Raw genomic sequence first — 27,723 nt, 5'->3', positions numbered from 1 at the left:
TGCAGTTGAATGAGAACATGGATAGGACTAGTGGTAGTAACTTTTCCAAAAAGTACTTTATTGAAGTACAGTTTCAGTGTGCTTTTTCTATATATTTTTTCTGTATCTTACTCTACTTCTGTATCACTATATTCTTGATTCAAATGCTATACTTTGTGCTCCATACCATTATTTCTTTTAGTTAGTAATTTTTTATTTTGCTTGGTTATGAAGAATAATGCACAGATTAATTGAATCTTAAACAAATAAATAAATAAAACAACAAAACTTTCCTGCAGCAGACTGGAAGCCAGTCCAGAGTGAACAACGTCAGCTGGGATAGATTTGGGAAGTTAAAGTTGCATAAAATGTCATGTACAGGACATTTGTCTTCTACAGAACATAAAATAGATATTTGGGGCAAGCACAGAAGCAGCCAATATCAGGTCAACTGACAATCTGTGTGGATATTCATTCTTCACGCTCTGTATTTATTTTTATTCTAATGTGCAGATAAGTGTCAGGAATGAAAATCATGCATATTTTGAGCATTTAGAGGTTGAATCCTCGAATCTCTGCAATACAGGTATTGATAGCAACATTAGCACAGCTACTAGACATAATAGCTACTTTTATGGAGAAATACAGCAGGTTACAAAGTACCAGATTTCTGTAAAAATCAGTCCTTACATAATCCACAATAACAAACACTTGTTGCATTTTTATGTCATTGACAAAAAAAGAAATGTAGAACCTACATGGGGTTATTTGACCAAATCTGCAAAAGTATGGGGGATCAAACAAGAGACAGCAACACAGTGGTGACAACAAAGGCATGAGCTTGTGAACAGTATAGGCTGGTGGGATGCAAATGAAGTGACTATGGCTATATGCACTGCAGGATCCTAAGGTTGAGATGTCTCTGCAGGTAAGATCTGGGTACATAGCACTATATGAGAGAGGTTTGACTACCGTATAGATTTGACAGTATTTAATATAATCACCTACCCCCACTTAACATGATCAGTGCACTTCACATTTCAGCTGAATCATTCAAACAAAGAATTTGATTTTAGTAATGAATACGTTTTTCTAATAGAACACAAAAGAATAACCAATTACCTCTATAAAAGGTTTACAGTGTTTTTATTTGTGATCTTTCTCATTTTACAGGGAGAGCGGAACATGTAAAGCCTTGACTGTGATTTTCTTACACTGTAAAAATACAATGTTTGCTTTTCCAAATTCACCAGTCAGCTGTCATTATATTTCTACATCATAGCAGAAATGCACAAAGAACAGTTTCCACATCTAACTTGTTAAGATCTAAAAATACTTTCCACCAATCCCCCCCCCCCCGTGGAATATTCGTGACATCACCACACTAGGATTAGGAAAAGTATTGCAGTAAATAACTGGATCAAGGAATGATTTTACTGTAGATGTGGATCGAACTAGCATGTGCGGGGTGGTGTGTTTGACTGCCGCCTGCTACATGTGGCACATGAACTGCTCTTATCCAGAGTAGACTCCTTAAGAGCATCTCGACTTTTATCGTGAAAGGCTCAGACAGACAAGAAGTGGGAGGAGGGCGAAGCGTCGGGATCGCGCTTCACTCCTATGGTTCTATCCGGTTGGCTGCTGCGAGCGCGTGAGCGCGCCCGGGCGGCTCCGTAAAGAAGAGAAAGAAAAAAAATAAAAGCGCTGATCTCGGCGTGACAGCTCAGAGCTGTCCACGTCAACACACCGAGCAAGCGGAGCGACGGCAGCAGCAGCAGCAATGGATTCCACGTCTCCGGTGAGCCTCTCCGCCGTTTCACCAACTAGAACGGGAACCAGTGTGCTTTCATTTCCAGGTGGATGGGATATTAATGTGCTCGGCGGTTTATATATTTTGGTTAGCAGTGTGCGGGACATTTGTTGCACTATAGCAGTTAAGGTGTTCGGCAAGAAGGGGGGTGGTAGACAGGCGGGAGGGAGGCTGGGAGGGGGGCTTGGGTGCAGATTGTCCATAAAGCAGAAACAGCTTTTATTTTTAAGTTAATGCTAGTGGACTCGGACTGGAGCTGACTGTGGACACGCAGGCCTGGTAACTGTTTGTCACGAAGCTAAAGTCACACTTTTTCTTTCTATGTGTATGTCATATGTACAAATATTATTGCTGATGGTGCTGACAGCGCGACAACTTCTTACGTTGTGAAGTAAATTCCATTACCGTGGAGCGGCTGACCCACAGCTGTTACACACTTATCCACACAGAGTCCAGCGTGGAGCGCAACAGGATGGCGCTACACGGTAATCAAGCAAAGCTTCGGTTCCTGCACGGATCACGCGTGTAAAGCGGACACTGTAGTGTTTAATGGAACAAGCGGTATGGTTAAAGCCGGTCTGCGTATTTAAATGCCTGCGTGTGTTGAGCATATGTGGACTGACGTGTAGACCAGAGCAGGTGCCACGTCCACTGTTCTCTCTCTCGCTCGCTCGCTCCTCTTTTGCCCTGCGCACCATTTATTCACTCCCTCTCGCCCTCTCTCTCTCTCTGCGTGTGTGAGTGTAAGTTTCTCTTTCTCTCTCATCCGTGCTTCTCCAGAATACCTCTATCTGTCCTAATTCTTTCTTCTTGGTTTACTCTTTCTCGGCTCTTAAAAGTATGATCTTAGCCTGCTTATCATCGTTTTCCTTATAAAGGACCGTAAATTGCATCATTTTGCATACAAAACTAGTGATACTCCTACACAATGTTTTGCTTTGTTATATATTGTTGAACAATATGCAGCAAAGGCAAAAAGTAGCTTTCTTATGTAATTTTACTAAAGTATTTTAAAGAAACTTTGCATTTTACTGCATGTTACTGTAGAACTTTGGCATTTTTTACATACAAAATCCTTTATTGTCCCAACAGCCCCAACTCGAATATCTATAACAGGAGAAATCTACTTGATAATGAATGAATATCATATAATATAAGGGCTGTTACTTTCAATATACTTATCTATTTACACTTTTCTAGTCAGTAGTTTCTGTGTAAGTAGTCTGTGAGTGTTGAGTATTTTTACATTGTGGCTTTGCTACTCAAGTAATCACCATGTGTACTACAACAAAGTAACTTAATCTAAGTGAAAGATTCACATTTTCCATTCCTTTCTTTCAGCTCTAAATTGGCTGGAACAGCCACAGCACCAAATTGCTGCTTACATGTTTATAAGAGGAATACATTCATATATAGGACAGAAAGCAGGGATAATGTGTTTATTGATATCAGTGTACTATTTTTAGTTGTGTTACAACCATTTTCCACTGGCTAAATGTTCAGAGATCGTGGTTTATATTGATATTGATGTTTAAAGTAAGAATCTTCTACAATTAACTGGCTGATTTACAACTAAAAGTGAGCAATGGAAAAGTAATAGCAAAAGTCAAATATAAAAACATGTATCTCATGTATAAGGTAGGTCATGTAAAAATGCAACTCTTTAAAATACTACAGATGCCACTGGTTACTGCCCAAATGTTACTGGTATAGATGTTGGCCTACTGCATCCCCATCCATGCACTGATGGATATTTATCCAAATACTTTTGGATAAATGTAACTGTAACTACAATTCTAAATTGACATCCTAAATAAAGTAATATAAGTACATTATTCTGATAATACTCAGAACTGCATCGTCAGCGTATGATTCTTACAATGCCAGCTGTATAATTTGATTTACGTCTAGCTAATGTAAATTATCTGAGTAATTCTTTTACTTTTCTCTTACTTCTTCTCACCATCTTGCTCTTTCACTTCCGTTGAGATTTTTGATTATGCGTCTTTCTCAGACTCATTCTTTCTTTTTCCTGCCTCCCTGGTTTCATCTCTGCCCCTTCTTTCTTGTATGTGTCTTGCTCCTTTCTCATGCATTTGCATCTTAATAATAGGGTTACACCCCCTATTTACTATTGCATGTCTGTGAAATTAAAGTTACATTTACATGATCTGTTTTTAATCTGGCCTTTTCTGGTTCTTTTCTTTTGGATCACTGTTATTAAGTGGAGTCATTTAAAACAACTGATCCTTCAGAAAAAAAACCCCCACTATAAGTTGCACATTTAAAACACTGGGGGACATGGTTAACTCTCAATATCTACACAGGGGATTAAAAATATTAATTAAAAAAAAGGTCAAGTGAAATATTCAGCCAACAAATTCATTTCACATAGATGCTAAACCAGCTAAGTCTGTACTTGGTTAGCTAGCCCAATTTACTGGCCCAGACATGGTGAGAGCTGCTGTTGCTTCTCCATCTCCATCATCATTAGAGCTTTGCTTGTCAATGTACTAAAGGAGTTATTAATAACTCATGTTATCTTCTCAACATGTTGGCCAAGGTGGTTAGCAAGAGGAGACTAATCTATTACAATGATAAATCACTAAACCCCGTTTATTTGTTCATGCTAACTGTGCTTCCACACAAAGCGCAAGTTTTGCAGCTCAAAACTGATCTCAGAGATTTGAGACTGACATTGTAGTCCAAAAGGTGTAGATGAGCCACAAAATATTTTCAAAAGTTTAACATTATAACAGTGTACCAGAACAATTAAATTAAGAGGACAATAAAAGTATCAGCCACAGGGGTAAAATTTATAATCAGTATTGAACATCCGACAACCCTTCAGCAAAAAAGAAACATAATAGATCACCAAACTACGGAGCCCCTCTGATGACATGGTCCAAAAAATAAATAAATTGTGGCCACAAAATACTATTTCGTGGGCACAAAATGGGTATAACGTGCGCACGAAATGCTAATTTGTGGGCACAAAACACTTGACCGATAACCGTGATCCTTCCCAGGCCCTTGCAGTTGGTTGGCAATAAAATCTATCCCGGCGTCCAGGTCGTACTTACGTCTGTAAAGCAACTGGGCTCTCAATAATAATAATTGCTATATAACTTTTGCACTGTCCACTTCCTGCTGTGACAAAACAAATTTCCCACGTGTGGGACTAATAAAGGTTATCTTATCTTAATATCCTGTTTAAATGTCTCTCCGTAATAATGGTTCCTTGCAATGCCAGGATTTTCAAAATGCATTTGTAGCTCATTCCCAGCCTAAAATAAAACTCAATCATACTGTCTCTGTCCATGGTGTATAGGTTTAGCCTACTCTTATGCTTATGTCTCTACACAGCTGTCCAGGAATTGTATCAATATGATGTGCGCACGTTATCTATTTTGTTGCCACAAACGCATAATTCGTTGCCACGTTATACTCAATTCGTGCCCACAAATTAGCATTTCGTGCGTGCGTTATACCTATTTCGTGCCCTCGAAATAGTATTTTGTGGCCACAATTTATTTATATTTTGGACCATGTCATCAGAGGGGCTCCGTACCAAACAGCAAAGAGGTCATTGATAAAGTACAGTTCATTTTTTTTTATTAAAATCAATGTTTGACTTTAAAATGAGCCACATTTAGCATTTCCTTTATTACAGCATCAGCTAAAAATATCCTTTATTTTGCAAATTGTGTTCCTACCATGCAATCGCATGGCAAGATGCTGTAAATGGACCAAACTTCAGTCAGGAGAACTGAGATAACCCATCCACAATACGAGGTTAGTCATTAATTTACTGTTGCATGGGCTGGGCTGTAGTTACATCATAAGGTTTTAAAAACTGAGCTTTAAAATGTATAGTGGTAATAAAAACAGAGGCTGACAGTGATCACTGCCTTTTTTTAGGGGCTTGTTCAGATTAAATAGAACAAGATACAAAACATTAAAACATGTTAAAAACACAACAGCCTTAATAAACGCAGAGTAGTTTGGACCCAGAAGCAGGGTTGATACGTCATCACTTAAAGACCGGATACTTAGGGAGACAGTATTTGTCAAAGTAACATCCACATGAATGGCAGAACCCAATAGAACATTGAACAAAGCATCACACTGCCTTTGCCAGCTTGTCTTCTTCCCATAGTGCATCTTGGTTCCAGGTGTTCTTCAGGTAAGTGACATACATGCCATCCACTTGATGTGAAAAAAATTCAAAGATTTGGCAGACCAAGCTACCTTCATCCATCGCTCAAAGGTCCAATTCTGATATTCACATTCCAATTGTTGCCACATTCCACGGTGAATAGGGGTCAGCATGGCATCCTGAGTGTTCTGCGGCCATGATGCTCCAACTGTGTATTCTGAAACCTTTCTATCGGAATCTGCATTACATTTTTCAGCAGTTTGAGCTACAACAGCTTGTCTCTTGAATCCGACCACACAGACCAGCCTTCATTCCCCATGTGCATCAATGAGCCTTGGCCACCCATGACGTTGGTTCACCACTGTTCCTTCCTTGGACCACTTTTGATTAGGGATGGGTATTGATAAGATTTTCACGATTCCGATTCCATTTTCGATTCTGTTTAACGATTCGATTCTTTATCAATTCTCTTATTGATTCTTTTTTAAAAAAGGAGAACACTAAAGTCAATTAGCTTAGAACTTTGTTTTATATCTTCCCTTTGAACAAGATAGAAATTTAGGAGTAGCATGGCCTTACAAACCCAACAGTGAGATCTTAAGAGATCCAGCCTATGGCTCTTCAATGGGGTGTCACAGGGTCCCCGGGGGAAAAAAAACTGTAAAATAATAAAATAAATATTCTTCTGTAGGAATAACAAAGTATAACATAAATTATTCTGTAGCAATTACACAAGAATATCCAGTAATGTCCCTGCCTACAATTAAATACATTCACTTACCGAAAATCGGGGCATCTGCTGTGGCAAATGGGTGCAAGCCTTTTACCACAAACTTAGTCACTGCTCAAACTTAGTCACATTCGTCTATCCTGGCCTGAAAGGAGACGCTACCGGTAGACTGCAGCGAGAACTGCCAGCATCTGAGCCAGCCAGACTCTGTCTCATCATGGTCACTAAATGCACAGTAATAGCAGGTTTTGTAATAAGGCGGATCGCGCTAACATAATATGCACTGTTAGTTGATTATTTACCTGCCGCATTAACGGGAGAAGACGTGCAAACGTTACCGCTGCTGCTGGGTTGAGATTCACGAGTCCGGAGCGGAATTAAAATCACGACATTCATTTAAGGTCATCGCGTGTTTTGTGAGCAAATGCTTTTGCATATTCGCAGTGTTTCCTCCCTCAAATGAAATATCTACTTTGCAAGTATTGCAAGTTGCCCTGTTGTCATCCGTTCTCATAAAGTATAACCAAACTTTTGAGCGTTTAAGCCGCTTAGGCGCCGTTTCCTGCCAGGTAAATGACGCTCCACAACGTGGTGACGTCATTCGGGGCGACTGGAATCGATAAGGGAATCGTTTGCAAAAATGGCAAACAATTCCAAGGAATTGAAACAGTGGGAACCGGTTCTCAACAAGAACCGGTTTTCGATACCCATCCCTACTTTTGATACATATTGAAAACTATACACTGGGAACATCCAAGAAAGAGCTGCAGTATTGGAGATGCTCTGACAGTCATCTAGCCACCACAATTTGGCCCTTGCCAGACTCTCTGGTGGAACAGAGGCCATGATGAAGAGTTAATCAGTGTTATTCATATCACCAGTCAGTGATCATAATGTTATGCAATGTGGATATGAAAGACAGGGTCAGAGGCAGATTGCACCAGAAGTTTCAGTATTCAAATCTCTTTCCAAAATATGATTCTTCAGCTTGATATCTGTTAATGAGTTTAAGTTTGCTGTTTATCTAAACATAGACTGCACAATACTTAATAATGGCTGACATATTGCACCTGGACCCTTCAGCACTTAATAAAACTTACTAACTAGGTGACTGCTGAATGTACTCGTGCTTGTAGCCATTAGCAAACTAGCTAAGAACAGAGACATAAGCATATAGGATCTGTTCTCATGCCTGAAACTCATATTTGTTTAATTGGACAGTGGTACATTTGTCTCCTAGTAACTAATTCATAATTCAGTGGCATCTTTACCGGCTAAAACATGTTCTGAAGACCCAATGAAAACTATTTGATGTAACATTTTTTTATATAATATGTATTGGGCTATAGGTTGACATAACCTACACTCCATGATCAAAGATATTCTTTTTATACTTTAGAGTTTCTGGTTTCCTGGAAAAATATTGAGAACTCCTTCTGCACTTGGTAGCAAATAATAGTCTTTATTTTTGTGGCCTTGCCTTGTGACTTGAGCTAGCTGCTAGCTTTCCTTCAGTCAGTTGTCAGCATACACCTCACGTGCACTTTGCTAATCAGAATGTTGTTAAGAGTAGGTATTTCTGCTGCATCTTCACCTGCTTCCAGGGTGTATGGAGAAAGGAAAAGAAAGGAGTAAAAAATAGTATTAAGAATGACCTCGTTACATGACAAATTAAAGTAAAAGACTTGCAGTACTTGTCATTGGTTATGTAGTGTTTACCTACAAATGCTATATGCTATAACTACAGTATGTTGGAGTATGTCCGTGTATGTTTACTCATCACTTAAAGTTCAGTCAGCATCAACATAACAAGAAACACGTTTGATCAAATGAAGGATAGACTGAGCCATCTACAGCTTTAGGACTCTGGTTATGTGAGCCTGGAATACTGGACTTTGGATGAGCTAAGTGTCTGGTCTAAGTTCTGTGATACACTCTGACTGTGAATCTGTGCTAGTCAGTGCATAACAGAACTTTGTCCCGGGTCTGAAAAATCATCGCAGGGATGGACAGATAGCTGTCTAGATGTGGATGCAGGAGAATGGAAAATGTATTAAGTAGAAATATGTGATAATTCCCAGAACTGGAAAACTGTAAAACAAACCAGGATAAACAACAAAGATTAAAACACTGAATAAACTGCAGCATAAATTGTAGAAACTGGTTGGACTGGGCAGCTTCAGTGTGTGTAAGTAGATGAGAGAGTATTTAAAAGAGGCTGCTGCTGCAATGCTCTTTTAAGTGTTATCCAGGTATGAGAGGAACAGATGTGACTGAAGCTATGCTATTATGTTCAAGATGTTTCCCCAAGATGACTCAGCGAAGCTAAAATATTTTCAATGTTCTTTCTGTTTATCGCTGCAGGAACCGTCCCTCTACACAGTTAAAGCAGTTTTTATTCTCGACAATGATGGAAACAGACTTTTGTCAAAGGTGAGTTCAATGTGGTCTTTACACAAGGGAAAAAATGGAAGCGCTTTAATATAAACTTTGTTTTGTATGACAAAAATATGAAAGGGAGTACTTTCATGAATAAGTCACAATATGGGACATAAGTTTTATATGACTTAAACATGAAATTTACATTGCACAATAAACAATAACCATTTACTACTGAGGGTAATTTAAATTTACTTCAAAGCCCTGTATCTGAATTTTTTGTACTTTTTTCTTGTAGAAAATGTAAACAGTATTTTGAGGAACACATTAATATATTTGTTAAGATGTGCCTTGATCAGCCTTATTGTTGTCTTATACATCTGCAATGTTTATTTCCGAACTGTTCCAAATAATTATTGCTGTACAATATTAGAAAGAGACCTCTGATGACTAAGAGCAGCACTTAGTGAGAGTAGGGTAGAAGAACGTCCTTTCTTCAAAGCACCTCAATCAGGACCACGATCAGTGAGAGACAGTCACCTGCTGTGTGTGTGTGTGTGGGGGGGGGGAATGAAAAGCGAAGACAGAAAATAGGACAAGCGATGTCTGTAGAGTAAATATGAAACCAGTCAGTTAGCTTACCAACTAGCTTGGAAATTTCCAAACAAAACAAAATCTGAGTTTTCAGTGACTGATTCACAAATAACGACTGCCCTGATTATCACCAGCTGAGTTGTCTACCTACAGTCAGAAATAATAAGTGGCTATGGCCGAAGTAGATAAACCTGAGAAAAGATTTCTCAGCTTCAACTTGATTAAAGTAACTAACAGTGAGTGCAAAGGATGCCGCTGATATGTTTGTGTGGGTTAGGGGTGCATTTGATTGAGTTGATTTCATTGTTTGTAACAGTAAATACTAACTGGTAAAGTTTAACTATCAAGTTTAGAATTTATTAGCAACGCACTATGTAAGTAAACTGAGTCACTCATAAAAGTTCCTGTTTTAGTACTATGACCCAGAACTTTACCCCTCCATGAAGGAGCAGAAAACCTTTGAAAGGAATGTTTTTAACAAGACACACAAAGCAGACAGTAAGTTCCACTCTCTTCTGTTTTATGTAGATCTGTTCTGGTGTGTGATGCATGCGCCCCCACCCCCACCCGTCGCTCCCTCCCTTTGTATTGTGCTGAATGTTCACAGACGTCTCCAGTGTCCAGACTGTTACACACTCTCTTGTCACTTGTAACCTAAATCACTTTTTACATTGACCTGGTTTCCACCCGCCAAACCATGCTAGACCATTATTTGTGGCAGAACGCTGTAGTTGGTATTACCCTTGTAAAACTTTTGGGTTTTCATTCATTTGGATGAAAAACCTGACCTACCCATAAGCTTTTTTGTAGGATTCCAAGTTTCACCCAACTGATACCTGAGTCTCTACCCCTGGCCTCTTTAACACGTTGCCATTATCTCTCCTTTTGTCCTAATCTTCATTCCTTATTTTCTCCACTTCTGCTTTGTCTTTCTTCTCCCCTTTTATGTTTTATCTATCAGTTCCACTCCTTCCCAACATTCATTTGTATCATTTGTTTCTCCGACTCATCTCCTTCCTCTCTTTATATCAAGTTTCTGTCTAATTGCTTTTCTGTCACTCGTCTCTGCCTTCTTTCCCTCTCACCCCTTTGCTTGCCTGTCACTATATATTTGGCAGTTGTGTCACTGAATAAACTTTATTTTACACTTCTATATAGAAGCAAATTAATAAAGTCATGCTTATGCTAACCCTGTCACGTCTCATTCTCTATCTAGATGAAATAGCTTTTCTGGAAGGCATGACCATCGTGTACAAGAGCAGTATAGATCTTTTCTTCTACGTTGTGGGAAGTGCTCAGGAAAATGAGGTGAATTAAATTTTGTCTGCCAATAAAGTACATCTGCAGTAATAAAATTAAAATTCATTGTGAATATGTTACGTCAAGTTTATCTGCATATGTTTTAAAAGGAGCTCAGTCATTTTTGTTCAAATGTTTACTCACATAAGCGTGCTTTTATTTTTTTATTTATTTTTTTAAATTTTATTCTGCTTTGTATTCTGAAGGCAGAATGGCATGTGTTCCATGTCACCTGACGGTTTCTTGTTTCTTCTCAGCTCTTAAACAACAAATTCATCCAATATTATTTTTCACACAAATCACATAAGTTACAGTAGTAACCTCTTAACAAGAGTTAGGCTCATATCAATATTTTTTTATGGAATTCTCAGCTGTAGGCACACAAGACAGTTTAAAGGTAATTACTTGTTGTTTCTAAATTCAGTTGCCTGCTCTGGTGTCACAGAAAGGTTGCATTTCTTATGCAGCATTCTCAGAGTCAGATTAATGTTTCACTGACATTAAGACAAACAGGCAAAGAAAGCAAAAAGCAAAAAACCTTGAATAGGTCAGCATGTCCACTGGACACTGAGCCAAAGTAAGAATGAACATTTTAGGAATATAAGAAACAAAGACAGTGCTGGGGTTTTCTTTGCTCTGTTAGAACGTTGTTGGGGGTTATTTGAACTTTAATAATTCAGTGTTAGAAGTAAAATACTCCTTAAAGTTAATCAAATGAAGTCAATTGTCCAAATTTCTAGAAGACTATAAAATATTATATTATATTATACATATTATAATATTACATATATATTAATATTATATTATATATTATATTATATATTATATTATATTAATATTATATTATATTAATATTACTATATAATATAAAATAAGACTATAAAATATATTGTATTTTGTCTACAATATATTGTAGACAAAATACAATATATTTTATTGTATTATGTATTATAGAAATACATAAATATAATATCTATGTGTTTCTATAAATACTCTTTGGTGCAATGCAAAAAAAAAAAGTAAAGACGGAAAAAACTTGGAAAAAGTTGTGTGTTTATACACTACAATTGAAAACTTGGCGATACCTTCACATAATAATGATTTCTATTGTAAAATGCTAAAGATTATTTTCAAGGAAAAATAAGATACTCCATGAAATCTACTTAATTAGTCTAGTAATTGCTCTTCAAATTGAGGTGCTTCAGGGCAGTAACATTTACCATAAAGGTTCAGTTAGCTACAGTCTCTTTCATTTGTACAGCCTGTGGGATTTATGGATTTTTTTAAGCTATTTTCAGGGATTGTTCTATATGTTGCAGTTGTGTGGAGATTATTTTGGGTTACAGCTTGGTTGGAAAGTTTTAAACCTATAATGATTAATAAAAGAACACTTCTCATGAGCAGCATATTCACCGATATCACAGGTGTCGAAATCCAGGGCTCGAGGGCCGGTATCCTGCAGGTTAAATGGCTAAATGACCTCCTCAACATGTCTTGAAGTTCTCCAGAAGCCTGATAATGAACTAATCATTTGATTCAGGTGTGTTGACCCAGATTGAGATCTAAAACCTGCAGGACACCGGCCCTCGAGGCCTGGAGTTCGACACCTCTGACCTATATACTTTGCTAAGCTGGTATATGTTGAATGTGCAGTATTTAGCTTATTTAGGCCATGAAATCTAATTGATTCTGCTTTAACATCAATTTGCATTGATTTATATCTTTGTATCTCATATACTGACTTTTCTTTTTCTTGGTAGCTCATGCTGATGTCAGTACTTAACTGCCTGTTTGATTCCACCAGTCACATCCTCAGGTACCGTCTTCAAAAAAAAGTTTTTTGTTTTCAAGAAAAAACAAAAACTGCATAAGTGAGTGGTTTCATTGATATTTTGTAATGATGTTTAGAACAATACAGAGGTAATCAGAGCCCAAATAGAGAAATTCACAATCTTCTTTTTCAGACTTTTCTTCATGCAAATGAATTAGAGCTTTTGTCCTCCATGTAGCCTCAGTAGCATCAAAGTGTTATAATAAATAATGTGAAATATAAATAATTATATTTAATAAATAAATTAAACTAAATGACAAATAGTACTCCTTTTTCATTTTAACCTGTTAAAGCTCATATCAGAGTCCCTCACTGTTTATTGCAACATTAGTCAAACAATGATGGGTATGGTTACTATGGGAACCAATGCAATAGTAATGCAGTGTGTGAGTAACTGAGACTAAGGAGAGATTGAGCTATTGTGAGGGCAAAAAATAAAAATAAAGCAATAATGGGTTTTTAAAAAGCCAGAAATGTGAATACTTTAAGTTACTTAAGTTAGAGGAATAAAAACTTTAACTTAAAATGATGATGATCATATGAGATCCTAAGTAACGTGTCTAATGACGCGTGTAATTTTTTTATTTATCCTGCAGGAAAAATGTGGAGCGGAGGTGTTTATTGGAAAACATGGAAGGAGTGTTTCTTGTTGTGGATGAAATCATTGATGGGGGGTGAGAGAAAGAAAAGTTTATCCAACTAGAATAGTCAATATGAGTTCCTTTTGATCATTTTGCCTGATATTTATAGGCAAAATGATGATAGGTATTTCTATTATTAAAATAAAAAAATGTTTAGTATGTAAAATGCCATGATCCCATAAGCAATCCCAGTCCTGCTTATACAGAACTCTACCCTTATTGGTTGTTTTTCCTGTTGCCAGGGTGATTCTGGAGAGTGATCCACAGCAGGTCCTACAGAAAGTCAACTACAGGGTAAGATTTCTGTCAGTTATTCCCCAAAACCTATTGTATCAGTATAACCATTGGAAATTCAAACAGAAAACAAGTGTGTTAGATTGTAGAAATACAAATCAATGCAGGTGTTTGGTCTGATTAGAACAGCTACATCAAGATTTGCTGTAGCTCCCTTTAGCTTTTTTGACTTGCTTCTTGCCTTCTCTTCCCTGTTTTACTTTTCTTCCTGTCCTTCTCCCTCTCTCTCTTCTTCTGATTGGTGTCAGCTAATGTCAGAGCCAGCCTATGGCTTCGTCCTCTTTGATTACATCACCGGTAACCTAGAGGCACAAACAGACAGGAGCCAGCTGCTGTAGACAGACAGACAGACCGAGGGTGAGAGAGGAAGAAGGCCAATGTGAAAGATAGTGACGTGGAGAGAGAGAAAGAGTGAGTGAGTGAGAGAGTAAGAATGAATGGATGAGAAGGAGTAAGACTCAGTGAAGGGAGGAAGGAGGAATGGGCAAAACAGAAAAGGTAAATGCATGGTGGGAGAGCATGTGGACTAACATGTTATTTTTCTATACTTGATAACTATGACCTGCTGGTGGCGCTAGAGTAACACTGAAGACGTCATCCAAGTGAAAAGAGTTATTCTCTGGGAACTGTGTCAGTCAGATAATTAAAGTGAATGATTGCATACCAGATGGTGCTTGCCTTGAAGCTACACCACAAGCATGGCTACAAGCTCCACTATGAATTGTGACTGGTTGAACTGTTAACTAGCACTGTTTGAATGTCACTGGGTTATAGTGTGCTATTCTTTGTTCCACAGATCTAATGCACTGTGCGTGTGTGTGTGTGTGTGTGTGTGTGTGTGTGTGTGTGTGTGTGTGTGTGTGTGTGTGTGTGTGTGTGTGTGTATTTGACTTTTTTTCATGTCATTTTGATTACAGGCGGATGAGAACCCATTAACTGAACAAAGCGTGGCTCAGGTAATACACAAGCAAACAGACTCTGTGAATATCATTGCCAAAGCTATACACACAAACATGAAGGCATCACATGCATACACAAATGCAGTTCAATTCAGTTCAGTTTTATTTATATAGCACCAATTTGCAACAACAGTCTTTTCAAGGCAGTTTTAATTGTAAAGTCAATCCTTCAGTGGGTCGGAGCTGTTTTAGAGGCACTGGAAGGACATAAAGGCATTTAATAATGTCACCCCCAAAAAAGCTAATGCTCTATAACTGACACACCACAATGAAGAAAAGGAGGATAACCATTAGTGGCAGAAGAGGAGATTCTCTAGTTGACGTATCAATTGCTTACTGAGCAATTACAATTATGTTTTGAGCTATAACAGACAATGCCTGACCTCACATATTTCCAAAGTTTTAGTCACATGGTAAATGGACTGGTTCTTATATAGTGCTTTTCTGCAACTTGCCTCATTCACCCATTCATACAAGCATTTTAATGCTTTTTCTGCTAAAGTGCTTTATATCTGACATTCATTCATGCGCCGATTGATGCATCGGAGAGCAACTTGCGGTTAGTTTTTTGGCCGAGAATATTTGGCATGCACATTTATTATTTATCTTGATTGATGGACAGATGGAGGAGAGCTGAATACTAAACTCAGAGATCATGTCCACTCGTGTGTTTTCCCCATTTACTCAAATTAAAAGAGTTTTTGAAAAGATTATAAGCTATGAACGTTCATACCTTGGTTGACATTCTCATCTCATTTCCATTAGTTTCTAATTATGCTGCCTGTACATGATGATAGAAATTTGACAGCTTGTAGATCTTGACCAATGCAATGCTACTGACTAAACACAACTTGCGGTATATCTTGACTCTAACGTGCATCTAACGTTTTTACGTGATCAACACAATAGACGCGCTGCACATTAGGCTGCCTTTAAATGCCATACTGAATCAAGGGCCTTTAAATTTGAGCTTAGTGCGCCACCTGCTGGCCGATTTCTCACTGCTGTAATTTAACCTCTTCTAAGGACTGAAAAACAGTTAAAAGATAAACCAGTAAAGAACATACAAGAACAAGCTGTTGAAACATGTAGATTTTGAAAACATTAACCCACTGTATTTATTTAGTGGCAGTAGAACAAAGATGTGTTTTGTATTACGATTTTGTTGCGCTTTAACATGGTGGCATGACTTCACATGGTTGTGAGCATAAGCTCAGCCTGCCCTCTAGTGTTTAAACAGTCGTACTGTAGCACCATGCTTTACTGTGCAGGAGTTCTCAGTTATGTAAAGCATTAGAACCACTCTACCTTTACTAAACAGACTTGTATTCTACGGTAAGATACTTTTTGACATTATATTGTAATGTAAAGGGTAATACTGGACTGTGCTAAGGTTTCAAAAACTTCTGTAACACATATATGAGAGCAACAGAACGAGCAGTGTTATAACTAAGTTACTATAGTCTAAACCCAATCTTTTCCTAAAACGAACTATTTCTGATGCCTAAACCAAATACATATCAGAAGTTAGAATAAACACATTAAATGATATATGTGCATACTACACAAAGGTTGCATTTTCTGTTTGTTTATAAAGCAGTTGTCATTCATGTTTTGTTATTATATAACTTTCTTTCATTTTTTTTTACTTTTGCAGGTTTTGCAGTCAGCCAAGGAGCAGATCAAATGGTCTATACTGAAATGACTGAAAACAAATCTGATTTTCCAAAAAGAATGTTTCCAGTCCCAAAGCTATTTTACAGGGCCAAACTGAAGGGATGGATGTTACATTTTTTTTCTATTGTGTGTGACAAGTATTTAATTCATTTGGGAGTAAACATAGCCCATATGTGGAGGTGCCATTTAGCAAGCCAAATGACACTTCTTATTTTATTATCATAAGTAATATGCAGGCAGCTATCCAGTACCTGAATTATCAAAAGAAGTGCAAGAGATTGGTGGAACAACATTGTTCTCAGTCCCACCGAACTGATCGTGGCTTCTGGGTTTCTTTGAAGAGTTATGCTCCCCCCCCCCCCCCCCCCCCTTTCACAGTGTGTGTGTGTGTGTGTGTGTGTGTGTGTGTGTGTGTGTGTGTGTGTGTGTGTGTGTGTTTGACTGTGTCAACAATATTACAAAGCCAAATTAATTTCTATTACAACACTACAAGAATACAGAAGGTAATACTAAAAGTTTGTTGTATTGAGTTTCAATTGACTCGTTACACTCATGATTTCCATAATGCTTCTTTGAAGCCCAAAAGCAAATGCAGTTATGTTTTATGACACTAAGAAGGCACTGTGGTACAGATGCAGGAAATCTAATTTAAGGAAAGTCTGCACATGTGAATGAATTTTAGAACCAATGGGAGCTTAAAAAAGATAAAAATAAATAAATAAAAAAGTGCACAGGATCCTGTGGCCAGAGTTACAAAGAATATTGTCTATTCTACTGTTGTGATGATAATTAAAGATTTTAAAAGACATTACATGTTTTGTTAGTGGAGAGAAATATGGCCAAAGAGAAACTAATTATTATTTTTACATATGAATGTTGTTTTCTCTGTCTGCAAGAGAGATAATAAAACTATATTTGTCCTGGTTTCAGATGGTCTGCTTAGCCATTATATATTCTTGTACTTTTATTTTTACTTTCAATTAGTTCATCCCCGTGGATGCCGCATTTATTTGCGTTCAAAAGTGTCTAACATAATGAATATTAATAAGCACTCTAAAGGACTTTGTTTGTGTGGGCGTGGTCTGGAAAATTATTTGCAGAAATCAGGTGACGTCAGTTGGCACGTGGTTAAACTCACCGAGCCAATGGTTCGTTATGGGTTTATTTTCCGATATTATTGGCTGGCTGCCGCACACGCCTGCAACTCATTGGAGGGCACAAGAAATCAGACGAAAGCCTTAAATTTAAGGTACAAAGAGAAAATTAATGTTTTTATGTTATTACCAGATTATTTATTATTTTGGCTGAAATTGAATTATTATTGATATCCTGAAATAAAACTGAATAATACTTTTGAAATGAAGGTTGTCTTTTCTTGATTTTCACCAGTGTTTAATCGTAATATTTGATCGTAGACCTATTTGATGTATTACTTCATAGTTAATTATATTTAATGGTTTAAAGAGTAACAATGTATTTAAATAAGTCATGAAAAATATATTTCCATGCATTGTATTGTTATTTTTTGATTATTTATTAATTTAGTCGAAGAAAGAGGTAAATCCTTTATAACAGCATCAGTAAGATTCAGCGTGATAGCAGCTACTCTTATTTAATTGATCCTTGGTGAAGGTGCAGCCTGAAAATAGGTGGAATAAAAGTGCATGCAATCAAAAAAAATATTAGTATGGATGAAATATTAGTAGGAATTCGACCGAAAAATGTTTTCACCATATTGATCTTGGTCTGGCTGACATAGAGCGACAGAGAGCCATTGACTTTCACACCTACAGCCCATCTAGAATCGCCAAGTTACCTAATACATCTGACACGTCTGAATACTAGTTAAGAATGATTATTAATATCCATTGTACCACATGTGTAGAAACGAACATGGGGTCATAGAGATGAATTTTGGAATAGAACAGAAAAGCCCTTTATGGTTATTGTACATGTACAACGAAATTATGGGTGCTCCAGGCCAACTGTGCTTGAGTAAAAAATATGAATACTAAAGACATAAAGAATAAATAGGAAACAGAAAAATATATATACAGTCAAGAGGAATATATACAAAACAAGAGAAAGACAAAAAAAATGATAGAATGACAGCTTCTGACTCAGTTTTATTAATAATTAATTGTCCTCTCTTTATTGTCAAAATTGATGCGTTTAGCATGACATTGCTCTTCTATGGTTTGTTTCTGAAATATGGCAAAAGTGGGCATTAAAGGTCTGACTGAAATAGTGTCAGTCAAACAGATGTACATTATTGGACATATCAACAGATGTACGATAATATAGTATATATTATAACACAATATGGTACTTATTCTCTTTCACGAATGAATTTGAATGAGCCCCCATCCTTCTTTCCACAGATTGTAGTTTCTATATCACCTTGTTACATTATCCCACTTTAAATATTTTCTTTTTCTTTCTTTCTTTAACTTTCAGTGGGTCTTTCAGATCACTGTGGAGGAATTCTGGTCCATTCTTCTTTTCAGAATGTTTGTAATTCAGCCACACTGAAGGGTTTTCCAGCATCGGAAGTAAACTGTTTTTCACGCACTGTACATATATGAATAAAAATACAGTTAGAGGCATGAAAACTCACTTCTTGTCTATTTAGACAAGAAGTGAGTTTTTCATGCCAAATAACCCATTAACCATTTGGTTAATGGGTTATTTGGCATGCTGATACTCTTCTAACCTCATGAAGAATAAAAGGGGATCCGTTGAGTCATCTGCAGGTGCAAGATCAAATGGACCCATGACGCTTGCACTTCAGGCTAGGTAATTTATTATGATTAGGCAGATGACCCTGGCTAATAGTTCATTTTGTTCAAAAACTCTTTAACAATTTAGATTTCTGCTAATGTTCAAACCATGTTACACATGTCTGTGTCTCAAACAGATTTTCAGAAATCAGTTGTTGTATGAAATCATAATTCATATTTTGGAAACAGATACGTATCTCTTAACTTTGAAGCTTCAAGGATTTAAGATAGTGAAGGTAGCTAATTTTAAATACCTGAGGTCAAACATCCAAAGCAAAAGATTTTTCACAAGAGCGGTGAAGAAGAGAGTGCAGGTAGGCAGGAATGGGTGGAGACAAATGCCGGGTGAGATTGGAAATAGGCAGAGGGGAACAGGATGACATGACAATGAGCTAAGAACAACTGAGGGAGTAAATATAAATTGGGATGTGGCCAAAGTGGAAACACCTGTAAAAAACACAGAGCTGAACTAAATCTAATAATGAGACATAGGAAGTAAGTATAAACAAAGCACAAGCACAGATGACTAACAAAATAACTCATGAAGAACTAAACAAGGGGACATCACTGACAGATACTAAAGCATAGACGGGGAACACTTGGCGAGACGGTTTAAACTGAAAGAAGAAATATAATAAGCTCAATAAGTGGAACAAAAGCACAAAGCACAATTAATAAGAACGAGGACTATAACCACTTCACCAAATTCAAAAAGAAAAAGGAAATGACAAAACTCAAAACAGCAGGTCAACAACCCAGGGACCATCACGCACCATTTCCCATTCTCATACAGTTCCTGCAGCAGCTTAAGTTTGCCTGTTTGACAGAAGTGGGAAGTACAAATACTCTACAATATTACTGTACTTTAGTAGAATTTTCAGGTATTTTACTTGAGTATTTCTTTTTCTGACAACTTTTTACTTTTACTCCCTACATTTTTAAACAAATATCTGTACTTTCTACTCTTTGCATTTTCAAAACAGACTCATTAGTTTAGGTTCAGCAGTATCATCTATAGCGTTTATACACAGGAGTTAAAGTGACCGGAAGGAGTACTTCAAAACTCTAGCTAGTGCAAAAGAATAGGAGGAAGCATGAAAAGAATGACGATTTTTAAGTGTCAGGTAATTTCAAATTCAATGTCAGCTCAACAAACATCAGCAAACACACAAACTGTTTGTGTGCAGTTTGTCTCACAGTGTGTTGCAGCTAAAGATCCAGCTGTTGTATTTCACATCGAGAGAAAAGAGAGAGAGCTAACTTCACTCAGAGATGGAGAAAGATAAGAAAAACAGGAAGACGAGAGGTTAGATTTAAAGGTAAGGGCTGCTCAGGGGTGTTTGATGAACTGCAAATTTAAAGCCTACTTGTAATGTCTTAATTTTGACCACATATTGCATGTGTATATGATATGTGTCGAGGAATTATATATTTTCATGTTGTGAAGTATTCTGCAAAGCAAAGCTATACAAACTTTGTGTTATTCAGATGTTGCCTGAAAATACTGGGTAGTTTTGTTCAGGATAAACAGGTTAGTTTGCAGTACTGTGGTGAATTCACAGTAAAGTTCTGTGTTGGACTTGTGCACAGTGGCTTTGGTGCTCATGGTAAGATTTAGGTTATATTAAATGCAGAAATAAATTTGCATTTACAATGATGAATTCAGACTCAATCACTGAATTCCAGCTTTATACCAACCGCATACTGTATAGTATAAAGACTTTCAGTGCAGAGGATGGACATGAACCATCAAAGCTAGTGAAACTGCAGACATCTTGTTAAGTTTAGCTGTGCAAATCCACAAAGAGCAGCAGGTCAGTTGATCATAACGTGTACACTAAGAAAACCCACTGAAGCTCACATTAGAAATTATTGTAAGTTGTGATTCTTTTCTCCATGCTGAACCACTACACTGACCTTCGGGTTTCCCAACCTGCTGAATTCCACTTCAACGCCTGACTGATCTTATTTTACTGTTTATGTGTGGAGGTAAAGTCACCCTCTACAAATCAGGGGAAGATAAATATATATATATATAAAATATTTTTCACTGCATGTGTCCTAGACAACACACTTCAAGCTAAGTAAATTCATTAGAATTAGACTTTAAATTTGAACAATTTTTGTATTATCATGTACTAATATTATTTTATTATCATATTAACATATCCCAAGGTTCAGCTACCTTTGCACAAAAGCTGTTAGTAGAATTATCCATTAAGGAGCTACCTTTTACTTTCTTAATCTAAGTACATTTGAAAGCCTGTACTTTTTCCCTTTTACTTAAATAAAAACGTTGCTGCAGTACTTCAGCTTTTTATTGTTGAAGTACTGCAGCTATCTGTACATCTAGGTAAGTAAAGAAAGTCTGTGCTTTTGCCACCTCAGCTGCTGACAACACAAAATGAAGATGCGTTTTTCCAGAACCGAAAGCACTTTTGCATATAGGATCTGGCGACCCCTAAAGGCAGCAGTCACAAAAAAAAAAGATAGTGAAGTCTTCAAACTATTTACGCAGATGTGTTTTACAGATTGAAAAATATACTCAGAATACAGACAAATACACATATTTACAATACAAATATATGAGTATCTATAGTGTCTATACACAGAGACTGGAACTCTTAGACTTTACACAAGTGTGCTCCTTTTATCTCATGTGATTCCTAACACAGGTGGCTGCAGGAGGGGTGATTACTTACAAGGGGTCTACAAAAGGTTTTTGCTAAGTTTTTACTAAGCTGTAAAAACACTATTACTATATACATTACTATATACAGTTTCATAGATAGATTGATTGATCTATGGGGGAACAGATTGATGATAAGAGCGGTCTGTGTGGGGTGTCTGTAGCTCAGGTAGGAGAGCAGGTCGCCTACTAACCGGAAGGTTGGTGGTTTGATCCCAGTCTCCTCCAGTCTGCATACCAAGATACTAACCCCATTAATGTTGAATGTTAGATAGATGCAGGTTGGTGAATGTACAATTTGTGTGAAGTTCAGATAGAGCAGAAAAGCTATATAAAAACTGGTCTATTTATTAAAAAAAAAAAAGACAATGGAGAAGACTGTGAAAGAGTAGGTAGGGTGTTAAGGAGAGAAATGCAGAAGTATGGATGCTAACAGATTTTGCACAACACCGGGCATAAACCGGTCCGTGGCGCAAAAAAGGTTGGGGACCGCTAGATTACATCTTCTGCAGAAGGTGCAATCTGAAAGAGACAGAAGACTTCAAAGTTGCATCAGGGGAAAATATAGCTGTCTAACGTTGGATGGTAGTCTGTAATAAGACTTTAGAAATCAGAGAAAGCAAGTGAAGGCAGAGGCAAGAATTAAATAGTGAGAGTTCAACAAAGAAGAATGTTGCACAACATACAGATGCCGAAGCATGCTCTGGGAGTAGGGGGGGGACTGGAACAGTACAGATGTAGAAGGTGTTTGGTGTGTCCTCTGCACAGAGCAAAAATTCAGATGAAACTAACATTACTTTACTTGACCTTAAAAATCTTAGAAACTAGTTGTCTAACCAGATACTTACCCTGGATGGCATTACTTTTGTTCAGGATATGGCCGTCAGTGTGTATATTAAACAAATATGTATATATGTATGTAGCTGCTCTTCACACTCACATATGAGGTCTTGAATAATCAGGCCCCATCTCATCTTAAAGACCTCATAGTACCGTATCTCTACAACAGAGTGCTTTGCTCTCTTTGTTCTTTATATAGCACCAAATCAAAGCAACAGTTGCCTTAAGGTGCTTTATATGGTAATATATTTGACAAAGGATGGTGAATATGTCGCTGCCCAGCAGTTGGAAATGAGGAGCACCCCAGAGGAGATTCATGGATGTAGCGAAGGAGGACATACAGAGAGATGGTGTCACAGAACAGGATTCTAGCGATAGGATGAGATGGAGTCAAATGATATGCTGTCGTGACCCCTAAAGGGAACAGTCAAAAGACAAAGAAGACTTTTATCTAAACATAGTTGCAGTTTCAGAATGTGGAGGGATTTGTCCATCTCTTACCATCTCTTACTTACCATCTATCAATGTCTTGAGCCACTCCTTATTTCTTGATATTTTGTCAGGAAGGCAGCACGGTGGCACGGTGGTTAGCACTGTTGCCGCACAGCAAGAAGGTCCTCAGTTCAATTCCACCATCAGGCCGGGGTCTTTCTGTGTGGAGTTTGCATGTTCTCCCCGTGTTTGCGTGGGTTCTCTCCGGGTACTCCGGCTTCCTCCCACCGTCCAAAGACATGCAACTTGTGGGGATAGGTTAATTGGATAATCCAAATTGCCACTAGGTGTGAATGTGAGTGTGAATGGTTGTCTGTCCCTGTGTGTTGGCCCCGCGACAGACTGGCGACCTGTCCAGGGTGTACCCTGCCTCTCGCCCTATGACAGCTGGGATAGGCTCCAGCGCCCCCCGCGACCCTGAAAAGGATAAGCGAATGGATGGATGGATGGATGGATGGATGGATGGATTTTGTCAGGAAACTAGGAAACAGGTTTATTGAAACATGGGCTAATATACTTAAAAGAGTAAGGCAAAACAGAGTTTGTACAATTCTGACAACCTTGAAAGTCAATATTTGGTATGATCATCTTTATTCTTTAACACAGCCTAAACAGTTTTATTTAAGCTTTCTTAGAATTTCTGTCAGTAGTTTTCTGGAATAGTTTTCCAGGGTTCTTTTCCATTTTCTCTTAGGACACACTACTTCAATAATATTGAGGTCTCTGCTGTGGGGAGGCAGATAATGATAATGTTCTATTGTGTGTTTTTCTACCCGTTAGGGATCACTGTCATACTGACAAATGAAGCTGTCACCAATCAGATGCTTTCCTGATGATATCGCATTATTGATCAAAATCTGATGGCACTTTTCTACATTGATATTTCCATCAATTTTGGCATGATCACCAACACCATTCACTGATAATTTGAATAATAATTTGAGTAATAGTCCCCTTGCCTAAGAAGCCCCACATCACCGGCCTGAATGACTACAGACCGGTGGCACTCACCCCAGTGGTAATGAAATGCTTTGAGAAGCTGCCCCGCAGCCTGGATCCACACCAGTTTGCCTACAGAGCAAACCGATCCACGGAAGACGCTGTAGCCACAGCACTCCATGCTGCATTAACTCACCTGGAAGAGCATGGTAGCTATGTGCGGATGCTCTTCGTGGATTACTGCTCAGCTTTTAACACCATCCTTCCACACAAACTGGTGGCCAAGCTACAAGACCTGGGGCTTCCATACAGCACCTGCATGTGGATCAATAGCTTCCTCTCGGGCCGTAGACAGAGAGTCAGAGTTGGCCATCACACATCCTCAGCCCTGAGTCTCAGCACTGGCTCACCCCAGGGCTGTGTGCTCAGTCCACTGCTCTACTCTCTCTACACACACGACTGCACTCCTCGCCACCACAGCAACATCTTTGTGAAATTTGCAGATGACACCACAGTGGTGGGGCTCATTTCCAAGGGAGACGAGTCTACGTACAGAGACGAGGTGGAGCAGCTGACGTCATGGTGTAAGGCCAATAACCTCCTCCTCAACACTTCAAAAACCAAAGAACTCATAATAGACTTCAGAAGGAAAAAGGCAGAGATCCAACCACTATTCATAAATGGGGACTGTGTAGAAAGGGTGGCAAGCTTCCGCTTCCTGGGAGTCAATATAGAGGAGAACCTTTCCTGGAGTGTGAACACCTCCGAGCTGCTGAAAAAGGCCCAACAGAGACTGTACTTCCTGAGAATTCTCAGGAGGAATAACATCACACAGAGACTGCTGGTGTCCTTCTACAGAGCCACCATTGAGAGTGTTCTAACTTACTGCATATGCATCTGGTACACTAGCTGCACAGGGGCTCAGAGGAAAGCACTCCAAGGGATCATTAACACCGCCCAAAAGATCACTGGCTGCCCTCTCCCCACACTGGAAGTTCTACACAACGCCCACTGTTTTAAAAAGGCCCAAAACATCATAAAAGACACCTCACATCCTGGCCACTCCCTGTTCGAACTGTTGCCCTCAGGCAGACGGTACAGGGCAATCAGAGCAAGGACTAATAGACTCAAACACAGCTGTTATCCAACTGCAATAACACATCTGAATACTACAAAAAAATGTCCATCACGCCACTCTTGTGTTAATCTATGCACGGTCTGAAGCATGTGTGTGGGAATGTATGTGAATGTTTTACTGTTATATCTTATTAGTATTTTAAGTATTCTATCTATTTTATTTATTGAATTTTATTGTTTTATTTATATTTTGATATTGCTAGGGATGATGCAATGATCGGGGACCATTCTTAATTTCGTTGTTCTCATGACAATGACAATAAAGTTTCTGATTCTGATTCTGAGTAAAAAATTTCCAATTTGGATTCATCACTCCATGAGATCCATTGCCACTGATTTTCATTTCAGTTCTTGTGTAATTTGCGTAACTTTTACTTGTTTACTGTCATTTTAACTTCCACTAAGGCGATTTCTAGCAACGCTTCAGTAACCAATAAATGAATAGTAGATGGAAGGCCCTAATGCATCTCTCAGGCCCTGTGTCAGGCTATTGCTGGAGTTTTTCCTGTTTCTTAAGGACATGTCTTTCAGATACCTTTCATTTGCTGTATATATTTTTATAGGTGTGCCACTTCTTGTTTTGCCCTCCACTTTTTAAGGACACGCTACACATCATGCTGAGATATAGTTTTTAGCTAATAGCTCTTTGGGAGTCACCTTGCTGATACAAAAACACAATTTTATGCCTGTCAAACTGTGTTAACTTTGAAACCTTTTGTAGAGTCAATTGAAGAAATTAGAACAAATTAAGTGTTTTTTGACAGGTTGCTAGTAACAAAGTGGCAAAAAATACAATTTAAAATTGGTTATCTGCTGCGTTGTCTGGTATAATATGTGTAGACACCAGATCACTTCATCCTTTAGGTTACGTTACGTTTGTTTTATGTCTGAATGATTCTATATAAGCAAAAAAAAAACATTCCTCTGAAAAAGCTGAACACAAGGATTGGACCGAAAATGAGTGGAAAAGTACCCAATGTCCAAAGAAAACCTTCTGAAAGCTGGAGAACTGTTGTTCAATATCACTTTAAAAATGATAAGAAGGTCTGGCTCCTTGGAAATAAAATGCAAAGAAATAAGGGGGTGGCTCAAGGCTTTTGCACAGCACTGTGTATCCAGTATGTAGTTTTCACTGTGACATTAAAGGTTCTTTAGCTGTTGATCAGTGTGAAAAAGGCCACATTAAAGTAAATGTGAATGACCTTTTATGTGCTTATGCATGCATAAACACATAAAAGTCATTCACATTTGCTCTAGAGAGCCAGTTTTGTGACAGCTGACACTGAGATGAGATGCAGTGCACTTCAGCAATACAAAGAGATGGAAAATATACTCTACTGTTAAAGGGTGAGAAGGCTGTAATGTAATGAATGTGTTCTGAATTTATTCTAACTTGACAGGGAAAAAAAACATGATCAACATCATCATCCTGTCTCTCAGGATGGTCTGGCTCTTATTACAGCAGGTGTTTACATACAGAAGGGGAGCTGCCTTTTACTGACATAAAATTTTTAAAATTAGTCACTTTGTTTGATTTGGCACTGATGTGTGTGTCTAAGTGTGTGGTAGAGGAAAATATATGTATGTATATCTATACACACACATGCACAGAGAGAGAGAGACAGGGACTACTTGTCAAACATGGACCAGACTTTCCCACCTCCCCATATTGTTTGAGTACCTTCCTTTATTCATGAAAGCACATCATGCTGTCCTAATATGTGTACTGCATGTAAGCAGATTAGACTCTTTTTCCTTGTTTTACAACAAACCAACCGAGGCAGGCTCGCTGCGATTGGCTTGTGGAGAATTTGAATGTGGCAAATGATTGGCCAAGTGTGTGACATTGATGGACTGGCTTCCTGGTGATTGGTTAATTAAGCTCTGACATCACCAGTGAGGGTTGTTGACAGAAGGGGAGAGAGACATAGTGTGCATGAAGGGGAGAGAGAGAGCACGACAAAGAGAGAGAGAGAGTGGGAGGGATGAAAATTGATAAAGAGACCTAGTTTTAACATTGGTGAGAGAGGTGGGCGGTCAAAACTCTCTCTCTCTCTCTCTCTCTCTCTCTCTCTGTGTGTGTGTGTGTGTGTGTGTGTGTGTGTTTGTGTTTGTGTGTGTGTGTGTGTGTGTGTGTGTGTCTTCCCAGTCATCCATTTCCTTCATTTAATCATTTTCATCTTGATTAAAGCAAACTAAACAGAATAAAGTCAGCAAATAGACTTCTAGAGGAAAAGTTTACATTACATTTATTGTTAAAGTTCTGCTGCACTTCCAGTCTTATTTAGGAGCAGCGTTGGGAAGTTATTCGCTTTTTCCAAAAGAAAAAGAAAAAGAAAAAGCGAATACATTTCCACTAGTTCGTGCAAATGCAAAAATATCTTAATTACAAGCCATCTTTGCCTGACTGGTGAAAGGCGGGTGACAGTGGACGGTGAGAGATCTCAACAATTTCACTAATAGAACTTCTAACTAGGTCACTGTGAAGCTGGCT

The 27,723-nt window shown here is 38.1% G+C and overlaps 1 protein-coding gene across 2 annotated transcripts; it reads left to right on the top strand.

Annotated features, from left to right (window-relative positions):
* The first annotated feature begins 1,644 nt into the window (after positions 1-1,644).
* On the top strand, positions 1,645-17,281 carry copz2 (COPI coat complex subunit zeta 2). 2 transcript variants are annotated; one of them, XR_014911389.1, is made up of 10 exons: positions 1,645-1,777; positions 9,043-9,111; positions 10,065-10,149; positions 10,868-10,959; positions 12,711-12,766; positions 13,378-13,455; positions 13,665-13,716; positions 13,965-14,073; positions 14,634-14,672; positions 16,333-17,281. XR_014911389.1 is itself a non-coding variant. In XM_085403065.1 (9 exons), exons 1-9 carry the CDS (start codon positions 1,760-1,762, stop codon positions 16,378-16,380), a joined length of 537 nt encoding a protein of 178 aa, XP_085259191.1. In that variant the 5' UTR covers positions 1,645-1,759; the 3' UTR covers positions 16,381-17,281. The 2 variants fall into 2 exon arrangements, 1 of the variants encoding a protein (XP_085259191.1); XM_085403065.1 differs by lacking the exon at positions 13,965-14,073.
* Positions 17,282-27,723: the final 10,442 nt, after the last annotated feature.

This window comes from Rhamphochromis longiceps, linkage group LG4, assembly GCF_057381845.1.
Source record: "Rhamphochromis longiceps isolate RC_006_pf linkage group LG4, R_longiceps_female_GT1.1, whole genome shotgun sequence".
In the NCBI taxonomy this organism is placed as follows: Eukaryota; Metazoa; Chordata; class Actinopteri; order Cichliformes; family Cichlidae; genus Rhamphochromis; species Rhamphochromis longiceps.
The sequence above is the reverse complement of the archived record's forward strand: the minus strand, read 5'-3'. Positions and strand labels throughout refer to the sequence as shown.